Genomic DNA, 24,661 nt, shown 5'->3' on the forward strand with positions numbered 1-24,661 from the left:
ATACAGGACTTCTCCAGCCATTTAGTTTGTTTAAATCCTGCCCCTGAAATCACGCATTCATCTTCTCTTTTGAATGCATTTCCCAGATCTCGACATCCAATCAACAATTGATGGATAGAACAAAGTCCTTGTCCTGCATTTTTTCTTTTTTTTTTTGATAACGTGCTATGCTAGAAATACGGAAGAAACATGAACTAATTTTCATCACAATTATAAGACCTTGTAGACCAACGAGATGTTGAACTATATATGGCAAGACTCTTGTATCTAATTTTCAGACAGTTTTATATTCTGTTTGGTGACTGTTATCCTTCCAGCGTCATGGGTTTTGAAGTGTCTAGGTCAGTGTGTAATGACTTTAGCATGCCTCTCTTCGTTAACCGCTTGAAATCACCCCAGCTCCTTCTTTGCTCCTACGATATACTAAGCTTTTTATGAAACATGAGAGAAAAGGCCTCTTGTTGAGCCATTCAAAGCTCAAACAGTTCCCTAAGAGAGAACCATCTGGAACATCCATGTCTTCCTGATTGACAGGGCTGGAATTGGCGTGGCTAACAAGCGTGTCGCTAGAAGCTGAGGGTGAAATCAGAGAGGCTTTAGAAGAGCTCGTAACCACTAAGAAGGCCACCATTGTTCCTTCTGTTCTTTTTGGCCAATTAGGAACCATTTTAATCTCGCATTGACAAATGTGATCCAATAAAAATGCTCAGCAAGACAGCAAGGGTACCACATTTAATTATGCTCTTTAATAGATTCTTATTTGTCTTTGCAAGTTTATGTATAGTTAACCTTTACAGCCAGTTAGGTTGTAGTCCTATATAGCCAGACTTTTCACTGTCACAAGCCTGGACATTGCAGATTACTATGGCCAAGAACCACCCAGACATGCAAAATGACTAATAACCCACAATAAAAAATGGTGGGAGAATCTCACAAAACGGGTCAAATAAAAATGTTCTAGTCATGTTTCACAAAAATATGTATTTTGCATAAACAAAATAAAGCCAGTTGACATTTATCAATTGAGCACATTTTTTTGTCATTACCATAATGATTATTTTTAAATGTTTGTTACATTTTTTTTTTTAAATATATTTTTGATATTTTTTTTACTATTTTAAGCTGATTTTAGGTATAGAAATAAGTGTATAACATCATTACTGTTTTACATAATGAGAATCATAAAGGTAATGGAAATAGAAGTGAAATTCTTGAACACCTAAGGGTAAAAAGTATGCTTAAACATTGTAACAATTTTTTTTTTCCTCCCTACATTTACTGTTTGAAAGAATGCATTAAATTGATCAAAAGTGACAGTAAAGACATTTATAATGTTACAAAAGATTTACATTTTTAAAACATTTTTATGAAAAAAAAAAAAAAAATTATGGTTTCACAAAAATATTAAGCAGCACATCTGAGTTCAACATTGATGTTAGTAAGAAATGATCAGCAAATTAGCATATTAAAATGATTTCTGAAGGATTATGCATCTTAAGACTTTTGCAAGTTCTTGATATTTAACCCTTTTTTGTGTTGTTTTTCTCTTCCAATTAGGCCGTAGTGCCGCCCATCGTGTACTGGAGCGTTACAGAGCCCGAACCCAGGAGCAGGCCAACCTAAACCGCGGACTCAGTCGCTCTATGGGCTCTCTTCCCATCCAGGACCTTGTCAGAGCAGACGAGGGTCTCAGCCCGTACCCCCCTTCAGAGTACCACGCTGGGTCCGAATCCTCTGCCGAACTCTACCACCAACGCCAACAACAACAGCTGCAACAGCGTGGCCGGCCCCTGGAGGTGAACCAGCATTCACACCCCCATCAGAGAAACAAAAGCTGGGCCTCCTCAGCAGACCTGGCCTGCCTCGACCCGGATATGCTCCGCTTCGGGGCCCTGGAAGACGCCCGCAGGGGCAGCAGTGCCCTGAGCACCCGCTCGGCCGGTCGACACAAGTCGTCTTCCAAGTCCAGGGACTCCCGGTATGCAGACTTTGGCAGCCTAGATGTCAGAAAGGCCGATCACCATTCGAGTCAGTCCGTCGGCTCGGCGTTCAACAGTGCTTACGACCGCATCAGAGAGAAGCACAAGAAACTGCAAGCGCTCAAACAGGCCATGGATGGTGAGTACTACTGATACTGAGTTACTTGTGTTTTCATTTATAGTGAGGCTGAGGTGGTGCAGTCTTATATAACCTGATTTTCTTACAATCGCTGAAGTCTGCACCTCGTAGATTATTATGGCCAAGAACTGTCTGTTTTCAGGAATGTAAAATGTCCACTGTTTGGGGTGAGTTTATTTGAAATAGTTGGTTCTACAATAATAAACAGTGGGTGAATCTCAAGAAATCTGTCAGTAAAATGTTCCAGTCATGTTTTACAAAAAAAAAACCTTTTGCATAAACAAAATTAAGCCAATATATAATATATTTCGAATTGTGACATTATTGTCATGATATATGTTTTCCTCCAATTATCATTGACTTAATGTTAGGAAATACTTTTGAAATTATTTCAGTTTTATTTATACATACATATACAGTATATACATGGTAATTAGGGATGTAACGATTCACTCAACTCACGATTCGATTTGCGATTTTGATTTCACGATTCGATTCACGATTCATGATTTTTTTTAAGAAAATGAGATTTAAGACAAATTATAAATTAAATATGTTCTTTTATTATTGCTTGGACAAAATGCTGCACGTTTCTTTGTGAAATTGAAATATAACACTATAATAATATACTAATATAGCACTTGCATATTATCGCTCTTTTGTTGGTTTTGATTGCTTCTATTGTCCTCATTTGTAAGTCACTTTGGATAAAAGCGTCTGCTAAATAACAAAATGTAAATATAATGTAAATGTAAATAACAACTAAACTGAAATTTTAAAACAAGCCCCAAATCAAATAAATAAGTAACATAAATAAAAGAAATCTCTTCATAAAAACTAAATAAGGCTTCGTCTGTGCTCTTTCCATTTAAAATTAGAGGCAACCACTGCATTTTAATCATGATCCAAACAAAGATGCTGCATACATGCAGCAGGAGCAGTTTTTAACCTAAATTAGACTGTATAATTTCGAAATTTGAAGCAAAAACAGAATGGTATGACTTCAGTTTTGTGAAATTATACATAGAAACAGCAGACGAGCTGAATGAGACGCAGATTGACTCTCTGCCAGCAGGTGGCGCTTTAAGCGTTTCCTTGGTTTCCGCTGTAAACAAAGCAGCGCTGCACTTATGAACTTTAATATGCATTATACAGAGGCAAGATGCGAAGAAAAATACCATCTAAACTTTTCTAAAGACAGTAAGTTCCCCTCAGACATGCATTCATATAAACTACCCTAATTGAATCGCAATTTGTTTCGCATCTCAACCGATTTGAATTGTCACACATTTGAATCGATTTTCAACCGGCTCGCGGTTAATCGTTACATCCCCAATGGTAATATTTTTGTACTACTTAACTGCTGATTTTAGGCATTAAAATAATTGTATGAAATAATTTCTGTTTTACATAATGAGAATCCTAATAAAAAATAATTAAAAGTAAAATAGTAAAAGTAAAGTTCTTGAACAAATAAAAATAGAGAGAATTAGGACATAAAATGTCTGAAAATATAAATAAAATATAGTTATTTTTTTCTTTCCGCATAAACTACTGTTCAAAACTCAAGTCAGTATGTTTTTTTTTTTTTTAAAGAAATTAATACTTTTTGACAAAAATATATTAAGGTTTCCACGAAAATATTAAGCAGAACAGCTGTTTCCAACATTGATTTTAAGAAGAAATGTTTCTGAGCAGAAAATAAACAGAATGGTTTCTGAAGGATTGTACATTTTAAAATGTATAAAAATAGACAAAAGTTTATATTATTGTATTTTACAGTATTACTGTATTTTTGATCTAATAATGGCAGGCTTTGGCAGTGTAAAAGACTTCTTACAAAGCATTAAAAGGTATCGATCAGTAGTGTATATGTAGGCTTTATTTTATGTATGCAAAATATATATATATATATATATATATATATATATATATATATATATATATATATATATATATATATATATATATATATATATATATATATATATATATATATATATATATATATATATATATATATATATATATATATATATATATATATATATAAATATATAAATATAAATAAATAAATATTTATATATATTTATTTTTATTTTTGGTTAAATATGACCCAGTCATTTCTTGTCAGGCTTTGTGAGAATCACTTAAATGTGTAAAAATCGCATTGAGGAAAATACAAACAATGTCTGTGGTTCTGTAAATTAGCAGAAACGTTTTAGAGGTTTTGTGATCATAAAATCCAAATCCAGGATTAGTTGTTCCTCAGGCTCACTCTATCAACAAGACTTTGTTTGTTGTGAGTTGTGCAAAGCTAGTTGTCAGAATGGAACTGATGATTTGAGCCATTTCTTTTTTGTGTGTGTACAGTATGAATCAGATGCTCAGTGTGCTGATGTAATTGTGATTGGTGTTTGTAATCAAAATGTTGCAGCACAACATTTAACCCTGTGTTGCTCAACGGCCTGTAAGTTAACATGGCGTAGTGGTGACGTCACGAGAAGTTACAGAAACTGATTGTACCAGGTCATGTGGCAGTAAGTGTTTAATTCTACAGGCTTCAAGCCAAATGCTAAATCTAAGTTGATGTGACAGATTTAACCAGGCTGGTTAACAGTGATTAAAACCACAGTGTATGTATAAAAGCTACTGATTGTGACTCAGCTAAAAAGCAGTTACCATCAGAAGATACAGTAGTAACCATGAATTGTGTGTAGGGCTGCACGATATATTGCATGCGATTGTCATCGATTGAGATGTGCATGGCATTCGCATGCAATATATCGTGCAGCCCTAATTGTGTGCGTTTCAAATGAACTTCTGGCTCTTCTGATGCAGTAACAGTCACGCATCTCACGGCACGCAGAGCTGAGGCGTCTGTGTGTGGTGGGAGTGAACGCAGGGTTATGAATGGGTTTTGCGTGGCTTTTGCGCGTGCGGCGTGTTGCCAGGTTCTTTATGACTCAGACTGGCTGAGGGCTCCAGATTCCTGGAACTAATTAGAGAGATGGATAATTCTAGGCCTTCAAAGCTCACATACTTATGCAAGCTTTTTACTCTCTCTCTCTTTCAGTCGTTCACTCTCTCTGGGTCTCTCTCGCCTTTTTCTGCTAGCTTTTCATTCAAAACTTTCTACTGCTCCCCAGTGTTGGGGAAACTCATTTAAAGTAGTTAAACATCAGTCAAGCTACACTTTTGAAAATATTCACTGCAAATAACTAATAAAAAGTAGCTGACTATGAAACTTTGGGGATGACTGAAATGCAAAGCTTTTTTTATTTTATTTTAACTTATTTTATCTTATCTTATTTTGTTATTTTATTATATTTAATTGTATTTTATTTTAATATAAGACTATATTTAAAAAAATATTTTAATAATTATATTATTTTAATTAAAGACAGATTTTATTTAAATAAAAATAATTTTGAGAATTATCTATATAACAATTATAATTATTTTAAATTTATTTTTTAATACAAGACATTATAAAAAATCAAATTTTAAATGAAAAGATTTGTATTTTAACTAAAAATTGTATTTATTGAACAATGTAGTATATAGAAAAATTACTAATTTAGTAGTAAAATGTTTAATACTAATTAAATAATTTGGATTTTAATAATTGTTTTAATTAACAAAATATTTTATTTTAATAAAACATTCTAAAATGTATAATATAAAACATTCTATATATGTATATATGTATATATATGTATGTATGTATGTGTGTATTTTTTAAAAATATTTTAATTGCTTTTAATAAAGATTTTAGATTTTGTTTTAATAAAATTTTGTATTTTAACTAAATATTTTATTTATTGAACTCAATACTGTATTTAGTAAAATTGCTAAATTAGTAGTAAAATTAATCATGATATTATAATTATTTGTGTATTGATAAATATGAGTGAATTGCTTTTTTCATTTAAATGAACTGTCTGAACATTTCAGGCCTGGATATTTGTTTTTATCTCAGTTTGTTTGACTGTAAACCTGTGTTCAATACAGTGTGACAAAAAATTGTAATTTATGCTCCCATATAATGTCTCTCTTCCTTCTTGTCATATTGCTGCCTTGCAGTCTCCATAAGAGACGCTGAATTCTTCATATGTGCCACATTCATGTACATATCCTTCGCCTGGCCTCCATCTGGACATTTTCTCGATGGAGTGAAGCTTTGCTTCATAATAATAAACCTCAGGCTTTTTTATCCGACCTGGCCCTGAACTGAGCCGCAAGCTGTTTGGCTGCTATTTTTACCACGGTCGAGCTCGGAACCAAAGACATTCTCTTCCCAGTCCATGCGGCTTTACTCTGGCTCATGGATCCATTAAGCTTTTCTGTCTTGACGCTGTCGTTTTTTTAAAGGGACAATATGCTACACTTTTTAGTAACATTTTTTCCACTTGAAATGTTAGTCAAGGATTTTTTTTAATGCCTAAAATTTAAATTTAAACAGTTTTTCACAAGTGCTTTCTTCTGTAAGATTTTTAGAATTAAATGACCTTTTTCTACTGTACCTTTTAAGACTTATGTAAATGACCTGGGGGCTGTTTCATAAAACAAGTTTACCAAATAAGCCAAGTTTATTTCAGTTAGTCTGACTTATTGTCATTTGATTTGGTTCAAAATAAGTCAGACTATCTGAAATAAGCCTGGCTTATTTGGTAAACTTGTTTTATGAAACAGCCCCCAGGTTGGCTAACTTCTGTGTTTTGTTTATTAATTACACCATTTAACATACATCATGTGTAAAGGTACTCATGGTTATGATGTAATAACAGTGACATTTTTAGATTTTTGTAGCTTATACTCAATTATACTGAACTCTTTAACTACGAAAAAGCAGGGAAAATCCTGTTTTCAATTATATGTTCTCTAAAGTGGAGTGTAAGATGAATCTGTGCCATCGTATTGCTTTTGTGAGGGAAAACAAGATTGTGTGGATTGAGCCGTCTGTCCGTCCACTTGTGTAAACATGAGCCAGACTCATTTTCCTGACAATAATGGGCCGCGTTATCCTGAAGAGAAGGAATGTTCAGCCCCATTAGAGGAGAGTCCACAAAGAGCGTATATTTCGATTGTTTTAGTGCCTTCATTTGCTGTGAATGAATGCAGTGGGGCACTGATCATTTGTTGAGCCACAAAAAATGTGCTGTTTGGGGCCTGTTTTGTATGTTGTGCTCCTCATTTCTGTAGTTTGCAACTTTATCGCTTGCTTTCTTGTGGTCCGTAGTGTGAAATCAATCATCCAATGCTGTGCTTTGCATTCTTTTTGTCGTTTTTGTCTTCTTGAATGTCATGTTTGATATGAAGTTGTCATCTTTGTAATGCAGTAAAATCCAAAGAATCTCAAGAATCTAGTTTTTTTTTTTTTCTCTCAAGATTCTCATTTATTCATGATGCATAACCTGATTAAGATTTTATATTTTTTTGTTTGTTTGCTTTTAAAGGTTGTTTATCTGAATTATGAATCCAAACAAGATTCTCATTCACACTTGATCTTATCCCGATTTTACTTTACTTATCGTTTGCATTCCTTTCTTTTTTTTTTTTTGTAATTTTTGTCTCTCAATACAAATCTGAACAAAATTTGCATTGAATATTTTTAAAAAACATTTCCATTTTGTTTTTGTAGCAAAAACCTAAATTGTATAATATTGTTCATTTTTATTTTACGATAAATATGACTGACATGTTTTAATTAGAATTATGGGGCAAATTTCCACATTTATTTTATTTAATTTTCAGATTTTTTTGGCACCTAGCAAAAATCTTAATTATGTAATATTGTTCTTTTTAAATTTAAAGTTAAATATGACTGGCATGTTTTAATTAGAATCATGGTGCAAATTTCCATATTTTATTTGATTGTATATTGTATTTTAACCTTAATTATGTAATATTGTTATTTTTTTTAATTTAAAGTTAAATGGGACTGACATGTTTTAATAAAATTCACTCATCTATAGAATAACAAAAGCGATGCTAACTCTGATACTGAATTTCATGGATAATTCATTTTTTATTATTTGAATTATGCATTCTTATTTGATTTTATTTGAGTCAGGTTTGTGCTTCCGTCTTGGTGTTTATGATCCCTCATTAGGGAAACTCTTCACTAAACACATCTATTTTAAAGTCAAGGTGCATTGGTCATTTTGGAGACAGTAATTGAAGCCATGTGCTTTTGCCACCAGAAGCTGTTCATTACTTGTGTGTTTGGTCTGCTCTGTTGTGTTTTATAGGGGACATTTGTGAGTTGAATTACTTAAGATCTTTTGATCAGGATTCTTGAGCAGGCAGGGTCAGATTGTCACTACATATCTTGATAAAAAGAGGAAGGGATGAGAGCGGAAAGAGATTGTTTCAAGTTAAAGCTCAGTCCATCTGCATGGATTACACTTTATGGGAGATCTCTCACCCTGCAGGTCAAAGATCATTTGGATTTAAAAGCTTTTCAAAAACTTCTCCCACACTCAACCAGAGCATCGGGAAACTCTGAGCTGTGGAGACACTTCCCAGATCACACGTAAAACTCCACCACTTCTTCATTCCACAGCTCTTTCTGGTATAGAGCATTTCTTCTGTGATAAGACATCTGCTTTGTGACCTGTCACGATCTTATCTGCTTGTAGTTTCACAGAGAGGATCGAGTTGAACTTTCTCCAGAGATCTGATTGAGAGAGTTCTGCTCACCTACGTGAACAACAGTTTATCAGTGTACTGTATGTGTCATTCTGGACATATCAGTTGAGAGAGACTGATTTAATTCATAAGCAGTTAATGTGAGAGACACTTACAGAAATATGGCTTCAAATTTAAATTGTAGAGATAATGTAAGATGTGATAAACTTTAAACTGAACATTCTATAAATAATTTATTCATTCAATTAATAGAGCAATAGATGTACTGTTCAAAATTAAAGGGGTAGTTTACCCAAAAATTTAAATTATTTACTCGCCGCTTGGGTTTTTCTTCTGATAAACACAAAAGAAGATCATATGAAGAATGTTGGTAACCAAATAGTTGCTGGTAGCCAAATAGTTGCTGGTAGCCATTGTAAAAAAATACTATAGAAAGTCAATGGCTACCAGCAACTTTTGTAATATATTTATAAAGAGCAACTCGGTGTAGGTTGTGGTAAAAAACCACTTGCCTTGAGGCTTTCTTGTCTTTACGTTTGATCTTAAAAAATACAGTAAAAACACGAGGATATGCAAGTCAGAACTCTGACTTGACAGAATGAAAGTTTTTTTTTTTTTTGTTTTTTGCTTTTTCTTTCCATTTTGCTTGTAAAACTCTGACCTTCCTCCTTAAAATCAGCGCGAAACAAAGCGACTGTAATGAGCTCTAATGAAAACCGCCTCACTCCTGAAACCCTTTTGTGCTTTTTGTCCTCATCAGGCTGTAATCACCCCATTAATCCCTTGTTCCTCTTCTCTTCCTTTGTTTTTATGTCTTTTTAAGTTGAAATCCTTTTGCATGTAAGGCTTTCGGTGGCAATAATCACCAGTATATGAGTCCAAACTGCTCCGGGCCTCTAGAACATCAAGATCAGAGGAGAAAAAAAAAAGGAACTGGAAACAGGCAAGGAACATGAGGAAGTGATGAACAGCAAGCAGGATTGGGAAAAGTGAGAGTAGGGAAAAGAGAAAACAATGGAATAAGCCTAAATGTGGGTGTTTTCCTGCCTGAAAAGCGATTTGGCAGAAGATGCTGCGGTGGCGTTGATGAGTGTGTGACCTGTCCACCTGCACGTACCGATCCTCTGAGCTAATGATGACCGACTTACAAGATCTGAGGTCATCACAGGCCATCCGCTGCAGGCAGATCCAACAGTTGGGAGCCAGCATCCATTGGGATACCATCTGTTCTGCCCTTCATTTGCAGATGTTTGTCCAGTGTTGTCCAATGAAAGTGGACAGTGTTCTTTGTCCACTTTCGAGAATTATGGACCTTTATCACGGTTGACACTACCACAATGCACAATATATATCTGTTATATTGGTTATTTATTTTTTATATTGGTGATTGGATATTTAATTTTGCATTATATTTTTCAAAAATTGACAGTGATGCGCAATATCTGTTCTATATTGGTTTTTGGATTTATTCGTTTATTTGCTTGTTTATTTATTTATTTATTGAATGGTTTATTTACCTGTCCCCTATTTTGTTTTATTTGTTTATTTTAATGTCAACCATAAAATGGAAGGTTTAATAGTTTATACAGCCTTTTCTGTACTTTTTTTGACCACTGAATGGAACAAAATAATAATAATAATAATTATTATATATATGTGTATATATACACTATATATTGGTCTTGGGTCACAATTAATCAATGTGATCTTTTTTTGTAGCTTTTTGAATACTGGATATTATTCATAAATGCATATTTTCATATTTTTTGGCTGAACAGATACCAAATTACACAACATTAGCCCATTCGAGAAACTTGAGCAGAACAAATTTCCATGTAAATTGTTTTTAACACTGTTCTTGCATATGTTGTCACATTTTAATTAATCATTTTGCAAACAATTTACACAGAATTTTTCATAAATTAGGCATTCCAGATAAATATGACTCACACTTATGGTCCAGGAGCATATGAAACTGCATAGAGCTCTATGACGAGCCATCAACAAAATGATAACACATTAGTTTTGCAGACCTCGTTCATCACTATCGTTCAGCTTGTGGTTGGCGTCGATCCAGAGGCATTTTCTCTGGAATGATCTCACATCTGCAAAGTGGCATGAAACGCAGCAGAAAATTGATTTGTATGACAGGACGTGATGCATGCAGCCTGTGGCAGAACATACGGTCCTGCTTCCTAATGCACTTCTCATTTTTCTGTCCATTTCACAGATTTTCTTTCTACAAAAAGAGTTGTAAAATAAATTACGAGCCGAGATAAAGTGCACACTCGAGGGAGTTAATGCGACAGCTCCGAACTTGCCTTCAGAGGCTTTTAGCAGACGTACTCTCATACCTCCAGAGCGGTGGATGTAGTCATGGGCCGCTCTGATGATACGCTGGGTGTTTATGTGCCAGTGGCTCACTTCACAACCCGCCAAACTCCCACCAGGCACTGATAACTGCGCCGCGTGGGCAGCGTTTTCCATTGTAGTTAAGGTAAAATGTATGTGCGTGTCTGTTTTTGTTTAGTTTAGTGTGTGTCTTGGTTTGTGTTTGTACAGTGGTTTTTAACACCTCTTCCAAGGGGTGCCAGGTCCTCCTGTAAGAGAACACAGTGTTTCCCCTGCCATTATTTATATTATATATTACACACACATTGTTATTTTTATATAAAAATAAAGCAAATTACAAACCATAAGAAAAATACAATAGATACAAATTAAATATTAAATCAACTTATTTTTCTAATACAGTAGGTTTAACATGTATACATTTATTTAACCTACATTTAATCTTTTGTTGTTTGATTAACATTGAGATAGAGTATTTAATTAGGCTGCTGTCCCTTTAAGACCGAATGAATATAATAAATTAACTTATAACTTAAGCCATAACCGAATGTATTTATGTGAGATACTCCACACGATGGACATTTTGACAGCTGTGTGTGTATTTGACAATTCAGGCGCAAGGAGAACTGGGATGGCACGGGTGAACAGCCGAGAGCGCTAACTGTTGTGTGTGTCATTCAGCGTGATGCCACCTATCTATCCCGCCTTCACTAACTGCAAGTTAATCGATAACGAGTTGTGATTGAATGGTAATTTCGTTCTACGAGAATCTTAGTTACCTGTGATTAGGCTGTTCTCGTGTGACAGAACACTTCTATTACTCGCTCTGATCACCCAGTCGTAAAGAAATTTTGAAATACAAGACAAAACATGATTTTTTTTCATTTTTTTTTTCAAAATACGTTGGGACACTACAAATAGAGCTGAAATACGGGACTGTCCCAGGAAAAAAAACGGGACGTCTGGTCACCCTATCCATACCTCAAAGTGATGCACTTCAGGTCTCAAAAAAATAATAATGATATAAAAATTGCTGTCTTAGTGTAATGAAAATTGTCCACTGGAATTACTTGCTTGCATACATAATGAATGTAGAGTTTCATTGATTCATTCAAAGAATAGAAATGTATATTAACTACATTTATTTATTTAAATTTCTGAAGATTTTAAAAATTTTTGAATCCTCACCTATTGCAAAAACAAAATGATGGTGCGGGTCAAGAATGCTGTTTATTCATCTATATTTCCTCCATGAACACGTGGTTTCGTTTAAGTCATTGAACTGGCTGGTTCACTGAATTTATCCAACTGTTTACGCATCTTTCAACATTTCAAGGTGGTTTCGGAGAAAGACGTGTGGTTGCATTTGCACCAGTGTGTTTACGTGAAACTGGTTGATTGCTTTACATAATTGTCATTGTTTAGAAGTTTCACTCGAGGTTGAACTAATTGTTTACTGAGGAGAGCAGTCAGTCGAGCATGAGACCGAAAGCTTCATTGTTCTTGTGAATTTTGAACTCTGACTTTCCGAAACTCCTGGCTTGAGAAATCCTTCAGGAATTCTGGTAATGCTAAATATGCAGCATTGAGTAATTGAAGTGCATGGACTCGATTTTCTGGTCCTGACAGACTTGTCAAATAGTGCACAGAAGTGACACCACACACAGGAGATGCTGTCAAGCTTCAGTGGAAGTTTTAGGTTGTGTGTGTGCGTGCGTGTGTGTGTGTGTGCGTGCGCGCATTACATCACTAAGTAAAGCTGAGTCAGTGATTCAGAGTTTCCTATCTGAGTCTGGTCTGGAAATGCAAATTTAGGAATAATTTGACTGAGAACAAACAGACAGGGACTATAGTTTTTCTTAAAGGGAAAATGTTAGACCAACCTAACACACAAAATTAAATCGGTCAAGCTAATTTAAGAAACAATTTAAAAATTAATAGCAATGAAAGCCATATTTATATATATATATATATATATATATATATATATATATATATATATATATATATATATATATATATATATATATATATATATATATATAAATTGTTGCAGTTGCAAATGTTTTGGTACTCATGTTTATTTATTTTTTGTTTGCATTGGAACAACACAAAAAAACAGAGAAGAAAAGTCAAATCTGATACAATTCCACACAGAACCCAAAAAATGCACTGGACAAAATTATTGGCACCCTCAACTTAATATTTGGTAGCACCCCATTTGGAAAAGTGTAACCGTGAATGAGATTCTTACACCTCTCTTTTGGACCACTCTTCTTTTGCAAACTGCTCCAGGTCATTCAGATTTGAAGGATGTCTTCTCCCAACTGCTGTTTGAGATCTCTCCATAGGTGTTCTATGGGATTCAGATCTGGACTCATTGCTGGCCATTTCAGAACTCTCCAGTGCTTTGTTTGTAACCATTTCTGAGTGCTTTTTGAAGTGTGTTTCGGGTCATTGTCCTGCTGGAAGACCCATGACCTCTGGTGGAGACACAGCTTTCTGACGCTGGCCACTACGTTCTTTGGTAATCATCAGATTTCATGACACCGTTCACACAGTCAAGGCATCCAGCGCCAGAAGCAGCAAAGCAACCCCAAAACATCTTTGAACCTCCACCATGTTTGACTGTAGGGACTGTGTTCTTTTCTTTGAAGACCTCATTTCTTTTTCTGTAAACAATGCCATGATGTCCTTTACCAAAAAGCTCTACTTTTGTCTCATCTGTCCACAGTACGTTCTCCCAGAAGGATTGTGGTTTTGTCACATAAGTTTTGGCAAACTCCAGTCTTGCTTTTTTATGCCTTTGTGTCAGCAGTGGTGTCCTCCTGGGTCTCCTACCATCATTCAGATGGTGACGGATAGTGCGAGCTGACACTGTTGTACCCTGTATCTGCAGATCAGCTTGAATTTGTTTGGAAGTTAATCGGGGTTCTTTATCCACCATTCGAACAATCCTTCGTTGTAATTTGTCATTAATTTTGCTCTTCCGTCCACGTCCAGGGAGGTTAGCTACAGTGCCATGGGCTGTAAACCTCTTGATGATATTGCGCACAGTGGACACAGGAACATTAAGATCTCTGGAGATGGACTTGTAGCCTTGAGATTGTTCATGTTTTTCCACAATTTTTTCTTTCAAATCCACAGACAACTCTTTACACTTCTTTCTTTTCTCCATGCTCAGTGTGACACACAACACAAAGGTTGAGTCAACTTTTCTCCATTTTAACTGGTTGCAAGTGTGATTACTATATTGCCCACACCTGTTACTTGCCACAGGTGTGTCTAAATACAAATTACAGGAGCATCACATGCGTGAAAAGCAATTATTTCTTACAATTTTGACAAGGTGCCAATAATTTTGTCCAGTCCATTTTTGAGTTCTGTCTGAAATTTTATCAAATTTGACTTTTCTTCTGTTTTTTTGTGTTGTTGCAGTGCAAACAAAAACAATAAGCACGTGAATACTAAAACATTTGCAATTGGAACAATTTTCTGACAGAATTCTGTATGTGTGTATATGTGTATGTGTGTATATGTGTATGTGTAATTTTTAACTCAAATAAAACTCAAAGACCTTAAGTCATAAGTTAAAAAATGTAACAATATAACCATATGTTGGTGATTTTATTTATTTTATTCAGTATTAAACAGATTCCTCAGTTCTGTCACTTGTAAATCCAGAGTCTTGTTAACATTTATTGAGTCAGCCTGAAGTGGTTTTATCAGGTTTGGGGTCTTGGGTCTTCAATTGTAAAGGTTTCTTGTTTGAAAACTGAGCACTCAGACAGATGAAAGATTCCATATGGTGTTCATACTATTCTTCAGTGTTTTTGAGGGGCTGCGGTGGAGTATTAATAGTACCACTGTAGTCTCACTGTACTTTACTGGATTGGATCATTCTGTGTATTGTACAGCTTTCAGTATTTTCCACTCAGTTGGCCAGTCTCACTTCTAAACCAGAACTGCCATCCAGGTTATTTTGCTAACTCAGGTGTGATTTGCTGATGTTATTTTAATTCCCCCGAAGGCCTAAAAGTCACTGCTGTGCACATACCTTCATTCGAGATCATAAAATGTGACGTGTTAAAGAACATGATTTGTATGCATGTTCATACCAAAAGCGTACATGATTAAATACTGTAAGAATATTTGGAAACTCCCCTGGCACATTTCTAAACTCCCATCGGTGCTCATAATGATGGAAATAATCTATAACACAGTTTCCAGTGTCTGTGTTCACTATGATAATAACAGACCATGTCTGAGAATATGAGGATCAGTTTTTTTTTGTTTTGTTCCATGGACATGTTTTAAAAAACTGTAAGTGTGACATGAATGTTTTAGAAAGCAATCTGTTCTCTTTTTAATAATAAAGCACAAGGTGAGAGCAGGGCTGTCTCTGATATTCTCAAAAAATAAAATTTAACAGGTTAACTCAAATATCTGAATATGAATTCTTACATAATGGAATTTACAAGAATTTGCATTTTATGACTGTTGTTTTGTGCGAATATTCATTTTCAGATCCCCTGCATACTCACAGAAGGTACCACAGCGACTACAGCTCGTCCAGCGAAAGCCCCTCCGTGACATCATCAGACCCCGACTACAGACAAGGTTGTGCTAATGACCTCATCCATTTTTTAATAGAACAGGTGCATAAAGTATCTCTAGGTTCAGTGCTGGATAGTAACTGATTACTGGATTATGTAATCAGGTTCCAAAAATTAGGTAATTGTGATTTAGGTTATATTCAATTTTAAAGTGCACATAATCAGATTACAGTTACTTTTCTTACAGATGACCTGATTACATTGTTTCTAAAAACAAAAAAAAACAAATCATTTTGCTTATGTACATTTGGAAAGTCTACCAGTTTTATGGAAAAGCACACACCAGCCACTAGTCAGGTGACCATAAGTACACAGAAAATGGAAAGACCACACAATTAGTTTAATTTGACCTTGTATTATTTAACTAATTATTAGCTTTTCATCACCTCACAAACCCAACTTTAGGAAACCTTGGAGTAATGTAATGTTTAACGCACTATTTGAGGTTGATAACAAAGAATGGAAAACATTTTCTTACAAGTTAGGTCAAAAGTAATCAAAAGCACTCAGAATACCTTACCTAATATGTGTAATACAACAGATTTTGTTACAAAACTACAATTTCCATTATGCTTGTAATCAGTAATGGATTACAATTTGTAAGTAATATACTTAGCACTGTCTGAATCATGTTTTGCTCAAGTCAAAATGATCTCTTAAACATATTTTATTAAATTCTGCTGCTTTAAGTTCTCGTAGGAAGTTATATTACTCCACAAAAACTTTTTAGTCAATTTTTAACAGTGTTATACATACAATACATTTTAGAGTTTAATTTAAAAAAAACAATCTACAAAAATGATTAATTTTTTTTTTTAATATGAAGTTAATCTGAGACCGTAACAGCATTTATGAATGCAGTGTGAGTCATCACATCTCATAATATTGTGGCCTTTTCAACACTTTAGATGAATGTGGGTGGATGTCATTCGAATTCACTCATTGATGACCTTCCGGTTCATATAGGGGACATAAAAAAATGCTTTTTATTTGCATATTACTGTGAACGACACATACTTAACATGCATTCGTTTCAAAACTGTCTTCTGTACACAAACAGCTAAGAAGCCGGAAGATTTGAGGCGATACAGCTCTCAGGTCGGCCTGTCAGAGCATGACGCCGTTTCGCTCAGCAGTGCACAGAGACACAGGTATTCTCTCTTTTTCTCTGATGCTTCCTGCTTTGTGTTGAGCAATCATGCACGTCCTGTCTGTCTGTACCGACCCCTTCTTGAGCTCTTTTGTAGACCCCAGCCCAAGTTAATGATAATCTAAACCCTTCCTGAGTTCATTTCCTCTCATCCTGTTCAAGTTTAGTTCTGGTTACAAGAACTGCAGCTGTGTGTGTGGTTTTACTGTGGGGACCAAATTGTCCTCAGAAATGAGACAAACCGCACAAAACTTCCCTATGGGGACATGTGGTGTAAATATGTTTTTCTTGCTTTTAAAAGTAAGGTTTGGGTAAGTGTGTAGTATTGTAGATAGTGTCTGTAGTATAATGTAGGTAGTTAAAAATGTGTTCAAGCAATAAAGTTCACACATCTTCACAAATATTGTGAAATGTTATTTTGAACGCATGTGGTTCTCATGATTTAAAAGGCTCATAAATCAGCCAAATAATGCTTTGCATGTCAATTAAAGTGTCAACAGGTTTCTGTGGGAGTTAAAGGAAGTATGCTATAAATATTAGCGTCTTAATATAAAAATCATTGGGTCTCCGGGCTGTCCTTGCTAGGATATAACTTTTAAGGTCCGTCTGTGTGTTATTTAGATTATGGAAAAAGTGTTCTGCTTATAAATGTATGTGAAGTTGATTTAAAATGAGCATTTGAATTATGTCATCACTACTGTCATAAGCGTAGGGCCAAGTTTATGTTAAGATACTTTGCACTTTGATATCCCACTGTTTTCCCTTGTTCTCTGCCATTAACAGCTTTTCCAGTGATCTCCCAGTAGCTTTTGTTGCGTTTTATTCTTATTTTCCCTGGCAAACCCCACAAGTCAGTGTGAATACTGTAAAAACTCCCATGTAATGTATTTCTCATTAAGTCAGTCATTCTACTCCTCCCCCTGCTGGTTAACCAGCTGAACTACCCAACACTGCTCTTCCCTGCAGTAGAGGTTGGCAGTGATGCAGTCATGACAAGGGTTGCCAGGTGTTCCTGTTTTGTAGAGCAGGTTTTGGGGCAGAGTTCAGTAATTGATTCCCTGAGGATGCCCAAGGCAACGAGCTGCGCCATGGGTCACCCACAGCAACCAGCTGGTTCTGCTATTGGGTGGCATGCCAGAGTGCTTACGTAACATACAACGCTTCACGCTCATTCTGCTAGCAGAGTTAGTTGTTCAATCCTATTATTTTGAATTTTAAGGGATTAGTTTTCATCTTTCCATTTTATGATCTGAATTTAGAAATGTGCAAATGTTTTTATTTTTGAACAAAAATAATTGATTTCAAAGTAGTGAAAATGCACGGAATTACTACACTTACAAATACCTTCCTGGTTTTGCCTCGTTTCCAGACTTTTTGAGGCGGGTCAGGATGAGCTGTCAGGCACAGAACTTCTGATCCAACGTCAGGAAGAGTTACAGAGGCTGCAGGCCCGGCTGTCTAGAGCCTCCATCTATCCTGGCGAAGACCCCCGTGCCTCCATAATGGACCTGGCGGAGCCCCTTCGCAACAGTCCTTTGGAAGCAGGCCTCCATCCACGCAAATCAAAAGTAATGCGGTGTAGCTGAATTCACATTATACAAGTTATAGTGTTAATGACAAAAGATAAAGTAATCCAGTTTAACTGAGTTCAGATTGAATTCACGTTATGTACTGTGTATTGCATTATTAATATTCCAAAGAAAATGTAATCCAGATCATCTGAATTCAGATTGAATTGACTTCAGCTTTGTGTCATTCACACTATAACTTTTATGCAGTAATTGCATTTAACTGAATGCTTATTTATGCGGGTTTTAGCATGATTGATGTAAAGCAAAAGAATCAAGATAAAATAAATTCAGATTCAATTCAGTTTATGCCAGCTACTGTGTTCATGACAAATAATAATGTAATCCAGTTTAACTGAATTCAGATGCTTAAAGTGCATTTAATTAAGATTTAATTCACTTCATGCACATTACATAGTGAATGAAATAACAATCCAGTCCTTCTGAATTCACATTGAATTCACTTTAGTTTTGCACTATTCACACTACAACTGGCATGAAGTAATCCATGCTCAATTGAATTTATAGTTACTTCATGTTTAAACGTGAATGATGCAAAGCTGAATAAGTAAGTCAACTTAATTCACATTGAATTTAATTTATGCAAGTTAGTGTAAATGATGCAAACATAAAATAATTCAGTTTGACTTGAGATGTTACATTGTAAACTATATATATGTTTTCTGAATGAAAAAGCAGAATAACTTTGAATTGTTACTAAAACTAAGTTTAACTCTGTGGGACCTTTAAAAATGTATTTTGTACTTGTAGACTTTGTTTGGCCCTGAGTTTGTGAGGATGAGCAGCGAGCCAACTGTGGTTTTAACCGTTCCTTCGTCCATAATGGTAAGACAGCTAATCTGCTTTGCTTTATACTGCTACGTATTTGTGTATATGTATGCATTTATAATTTTTGCATGCGTTTCAGCAGAACAAGCGTGGGAAGGTGGAGGAGAGTCAGAGGAAGGTGGGGGTGGTCTTACTGAACGGGCAGAAGTTGGAGCTGTGTTGCGACGTGAAGGCGGTCTGTAAGGATGTTTTGGACATGGTCGTAGCTCACATTGGACTGGTCGAGCACCATCTCTTCAGTCTCGCCTACCTTAAAGGTGCATAAACCATCTTCCTTTAAAACTGCTATTAAACCATGCAAAAATCCAGTCCCTACCTTTCTGCCCCATTAGTATTTTGTATACCTCTCTGTCTGATACAAAAAAGTAAATATGTCTTGTTTTGTTTGTGAGAAATTAAATTTACTGCACAGTTTTGTGTTTTTTGTTATTTAAGTCTAAATGAAAGCTCCATGCAGAATTTAATAATATCTTATTACTCCTTCATATTAATTTCCTCTTTTGAATGGCATTTAGGAAGACTTTCCTTGAAATGTCAACAGTATGATTTATTGCAGCTTATGTTATGGGTACCTGTTCAGGTAAACAGAGCTATTTGATCATGAAGTGTGTAAATACAACAGAATAAATGACTCTGTTGTTCTCTTCCTGACGCGCTGCCCCTGCGTGACTCCTCTAGTTACGGCTCTAATGGACACGGGTGGTTTGTGTCCACAGATGGTTCATTAAGTCCTCTGACTCATGCCTCCCAAACCAAATGCTGCTTTACTTGTTATGCTGCATTGAACTCTTTTAGCAGAATCTCTTCCTTTCTTTTTCTTTTGTTTTTAGATGACGAGTTCTTCTTTGTTGAACCTGATTCCAAACTTTCAAAGGTGGCGCCTGACGGTTGGAAGGATGACCCGAAGAAAAAGAAGTCGGATGTCAATTTTAATCTGTTCCTGCGTATCAAGTTCTTTCAGGATGACGTCAGTCTGATACAGTAAGAGAGCTGACAACATAATCAGAGTCCAAAAATATAGTTCCTTTCTCATGAGTCAGCAGATTTCTTTTTATTTTATTTTTTTTATGAATTGCAAAATAATGCATTAAATCATTGCAATCTTTACCATCAGAAATGTAGCTAGAAAGCCAAATGCTTTTACGACAATTTTCATTTTATTGTTGCAACTCCAGAACTTTGTGGTAACATGTTCCTCTTGTTAGGCTAACACAAAGAAAATATAAACCAGTTCACAGTGGGTCTCAATTATGTTGCAAAAATATGTTTTCAAGGAAATAGTTTGAAATAGCTAAACAAAAATATATTTGTGGTCAGCACATTTTCTCACTTCATCCACCTTTGGCAGCTCGTGTTAGTTTGCAGTGTTTGCTCATACATGCCCAAACATGTGCTGGTGCTCAGTGTTAGGTTTGATTTGATGTATTTCAATGAATGAATAAATCTATATAAGCATATATAAACACACTATTGTTCAAGAGTTTGGGGTCTATAGGATTTAAGTGTTTTTATAAGATTGTCTTATGCTCACCAAGGCTACATTTATTTGATCAAAAACATAGCAAAACAGTAAAATTGTGAAATATTATAATTAAAACAATTTACTATTTTTTTTAATATATTTTAAAATATATTTTATTCCTGTGATGGCAAAGCTGAATTATCAGCCATTCTCAAGACAGTTATTGTCAGTGTTGAAAACAGTTTGCTACTTTTCTCAGCGCTAATTAATATAGTTGTGGAAAATGTAACATTTTTTTCAGCATTCTTTGATTAATGGAAAGTTAAAAAGAACATTTATTTGAAAGATTGTGACAATGTAACAATTTAAAATTCTTTAATATCACATTTAATCAATTTAATGTGTCCTTGCTGAATAAAATTGTTAAATAATAAAAATCAAAAAAATCAAAGACAAAGACAAAAAAATCTTTCTGACGCCATACTTTTGAACAATTATTTATATTAGCATGTATATACATATATATCTATGTGTTATTCAGTTAAGCCAAAATAATTAATTAACATTGTTTTATACAGACACACAATGACCAAACACCAGTACTACTTGCAGCTGCGGAAGGATATATTAGAGGAGCGAGTACGCTGTGACCTGGAAAATGCCATGATCTTGGCATCTCTGGCACTGCAGGCAGAGTTTGGGGATTATCAGACTGAGGTACAAACGACATAGGAAAAATAGAGGAATATTTTGTTTGAGATTTTTGAAAATTAATTTTTTATTTTATTTTATCTACCCAGAGTGCATTGTATCTAAAATACAAAGATTTTTGTGAAAAAACCTAAAATTCTATATCTAGAGTTTATCTTTATTTTATTTTATTGTTTTGTTTTGTTTTGTTTTTGTTTTTTTATTTTTTTTATTTTAATCTACCCAAAGTGCGTTGTATCTAAAATACAAAGATTTTTTTTTTGGGAAAAAAAACTTAAATTCTATATCTAGAGTTTAGCTTTATTTTATGTATGTATGTATGTATTTATTTATTTATTTATTTTAATCTACCCAAAGTGCATTGTATCTAAAATACAAATATTTTTGTGAAAAAAAACACTTAAATTCTATATCTAGAGTTTCTTTATTTTATTTTTTTATTTTATTTTATTTATCTCCCCAAAGTGCATTGTATCTAAAATACAAAGATTTTTGTGAAAAAAATCTTAAATTCTATATCTAGAGTTTATCTTTATTTTATTTATTTATTTGCAGCATCTTATCTCAGTACATGTTGTCCTCTTTGTTCCATCAGCTTCACGGAAAGACATATTTCCGAACGGAGCACTACCTCTCTGCTTCGGTTCTGGATAAGTTCGATCAGACCACCATTAAAGAAGAGCTACCCAAACTCCACAGCTCATACTACAACGCTTCAGAGCAGGAGGCCGAACTTGAGTTCCTCAAGGTCAGGAACGAAACGCATCAATCCTTCAGTGTGATTCTAGGCGGAGCTTCCTGATTGGCCAAACTTCTGTAATTGACTTGAATAAGCGTAGATTGCTGCAGTCTGTTTTCTCTCAGATACTCTTGATTACAGTTTTTTCAATCTGAGCAGTCGCAAGACCAAAAGTTGTTCTTGAAACTTGATTGTACACATTCACAGACATCAATTGTTTCTTTTTTTAACGCGATAAGTGCAATCAATAATTGTGAACAAATGGACTTTAATTATTTTGATTCAGTTCAATTTCCTCTCTAAGAGTTGTTGTTGTAGACTGCATGTGATTAGATCCGTCTCATCATTTCTCTGTTATGTAAAGGTGTGCCAGAGACTGCCGGAATATGGAGTTCACTTCCATCGTGTGCTTCCAGAGAAGAGATCCCTGACTGGCATCATGCTGGGCATTTACTCGAAGGGTGTCCTCATCTTCGAGGTCCTAAATGGAAATCGAACACCTGTGCTAAGGTTCCCCTGGAGGGATACCAAGAAGATCTCTTTCACGGTAAGATGTTTAAATTTGCATGTTTACATTTAGTGGAAATCACACGGCCGTGCTGGAGTTTCCCAGAAAAACCAAAGAGGTTCTGCTTCAGGCTGTTTCCAGATGGAATCATTTGGAGTGTCAGTAACACCCCTTACGTCTTTGTGTTTCTTTATGGTAGAAAAAGAAGATTTGCTTGCAGAACACTTCGGACGGGATCAAACATCTGTTTCAGACAGATAGTCAGAAGACCTGCCAGTATCTGCTGCACCTGTGCTCGGCCCAGTACAAATTCCACCTGCACATGAAAGCCAGACAGAACAACCAAGAACTGCAGGACCTGGGTAAGAAAAAGAAAGTGCAAGCAAAATGGCGACTAAGAAATCAAACATTTATGTTTTACAATTTATGAATACAAAAAAAGCACAAAAACACCATAAATATTGTAATATAGATTCAAATTGTATTTTTTTTTAATTGATTTCTTTATTTGGCACTTTTAGTTCGCAATCTTTTTAAAGAAATCAATATTTTTGTTCATAAATGATGCATTATTATCAAAAGTGTTCAAAAATGACAATAAAGACATTTATAATGTTAGAAAAGACTTTTCTTTAAATTAATTTTTCTTTCAAAAATTTCTGTTCATCAAATAACCCTGAAAAAAAAATCACAGTTTCCACAAAAATCAACATTGATAATAATAGTAAATGTTTCTCGAACAGCAAATCAGCATATTAGAATGATTGCAGACTGAAGAGTAATGATGCTGAAAATTGCCATCAAGGGAATAAATATTCCACAATGCTTTTATTTTACTGTACTCTTTTTCAAATAAAATGTTTAAAAAGAAACTTACCGAACTCAAACTTTTGAGCAGCATTTAATGAATTTACTTTGAATAAAAATATTAAACACATCACATTCTGTTTTCAAATTTTCTTCTGAGATGAGAGCACAATTTTAAAGACAGAAGAAAGACCACTTGAGAACTTCTGATGTTTAATTTCCATAATGCAGAAATATTTGCATCAAAGAAAAAACAACTTTTGGTTTCAGGCAGAATATAAGAGTTAAATTAATTAGTAAACAAAATGAGAAAAGCTCATTTGAAATAAGAAGCCTTGAGAAAACTGGGATCTGTTCCAAATGGCCCATTCTCCTCAGGCTGCTCTTGAAGAATTGGCATTAGACTGAAAGTTTCAGGTTTGAAAATGCACTCTAGGGTCAATGCAAGCCATAATGTAGAACTTTCTTTGTTGTGTAAATGCACAAATGCCATGCAAACTGAACTTCTTGGATTTAACTGTTGCTCTTTTCTTGTTCTTTACCATTCTTGTTCCCTGCAGAGAACTCTCCTCTGAGCAGTCTGCAGTACTCTGATGGGATGGGTGCAGTTAGTCTGTCCCCCAGCTCTGACCCTGAACTCTACAAGAGGATGTCCTACTCTGAGATCTCCCTCAGCAAGAGTTCAAGTCGAATCTCTGTTCCAACCGAACCGCCGTATACTGGGTTCAGCAGCAGCTCTAACCCCAGGATGAAGAGTCGTTCCCATCATAACTTGGGTCAGCTGCCCGAATCGCCAGAGCACAGGATGGTGCCTTTCAGTAGCCAATCACAGAGCAGCATGACACGATCACAAGTGCTTGCATCAACACACCAACGTGCAAGCTCCGACACGGACTCCATTGCTGTCGCCAGACAGCAGGAAGGGTGAGAGACACATGCAAACATTATTTATAAAACAAATGACATTCTTGTGTTATTCACTGGTTGTCTTGTAGTTTTTACATTCTCATCTCATCTCTCACCTTTAGTTTGTCTTATACGGTCATTCCACCCATCTCACTTTCCTCTCTTTGTACCAATCTCCTGCTCCGAGTAATTTTTTTTTCTTTCATTTAACAAAATCTTTA

At 35.1% G+C, this 24,661-nt stretch overlaps 1 protein-coding gene across 6 annotated transcripts in view; it reads left to right on the forward strand.

The window, feature by feature from the left end:
• ptpn13 (protein tyrosine phosphatase non-receptor type 13) overlaps positions 1 to 24,661 on the forward strand; it is an 81,467-nt gene that overhangs the window by 31,449 nt on the left and 25,357 nt on the right. For 4 of the 6 annotated variants that reach the window (XM_058757978.1, XM_058757980.1, XM_058757981.1 and 1 more), the window contains exons 7-18: positions 1,558 to 2,118; positions 15,652 to 15,744; positions 16,801 to 16,891; positions 18,260 to 18,458; positions 19,230 to 19,304; positions 19,387 to 19,564; positions 20,138 to 20,288; positions 21,348 to 21,486; positions 22,076 to 22,228; positions 22,584 to 22,766; positions 22,927 to 23,089; positions 24,095 to 24,458. In XM_058757978.1, coding sequence (XP_058613961.1) covers positions 1,558 to 2,118; positions 15,652 to 15,744; positions 16,801 to 16,891; positions 18,260 to 18,458; positions 19,230 to 19,304; positions 19,387 to 19,564; positions 20,138 to 20,288; positions 21,348 to 21,486; positions 22,076 to 22,228; positions 22,584 to 22,766; positions 22,927 to 23,089; positions 24,095 to 24,458 — 2,350 coding nt within the window. The remainder of the gene's footprint in view (positions 1 to 1,557; positions 2,119 to 15,651; positions 15,745 to 16,800; positions 16,892 to 18,259; positions 18,459 to 19,229; positions 19,305 to 19,386; positions 19,565 to 20,137; positions 20,289 to 21,347; positions 21,487 to 22,075; positions 22,229 to 22,583; positions 22,767 to 22,926; positions 23,090 to 24,094; positions 24,459 to 24,661) is intronic. The other 2 variants (XM_058757979.1, XM_058757984.1) reach the window with 1 other exon arrangement.

Source organism: Onychostoma macrolepis, chromosome 21 (genome assembly GCF_012432095.1).
Source record: "Onychostoma macrolepis isolate SWU-2019 chromosome 21, ASM1243209v1, whole genome shotgun sequence".
Taxonomy (NCBI): Eukaryota; Metazoa; Chordata; class Actinopteri; order Cypriniformes; family Cyprinidae; genus Onychostoma; species Onychostoma macrolepis.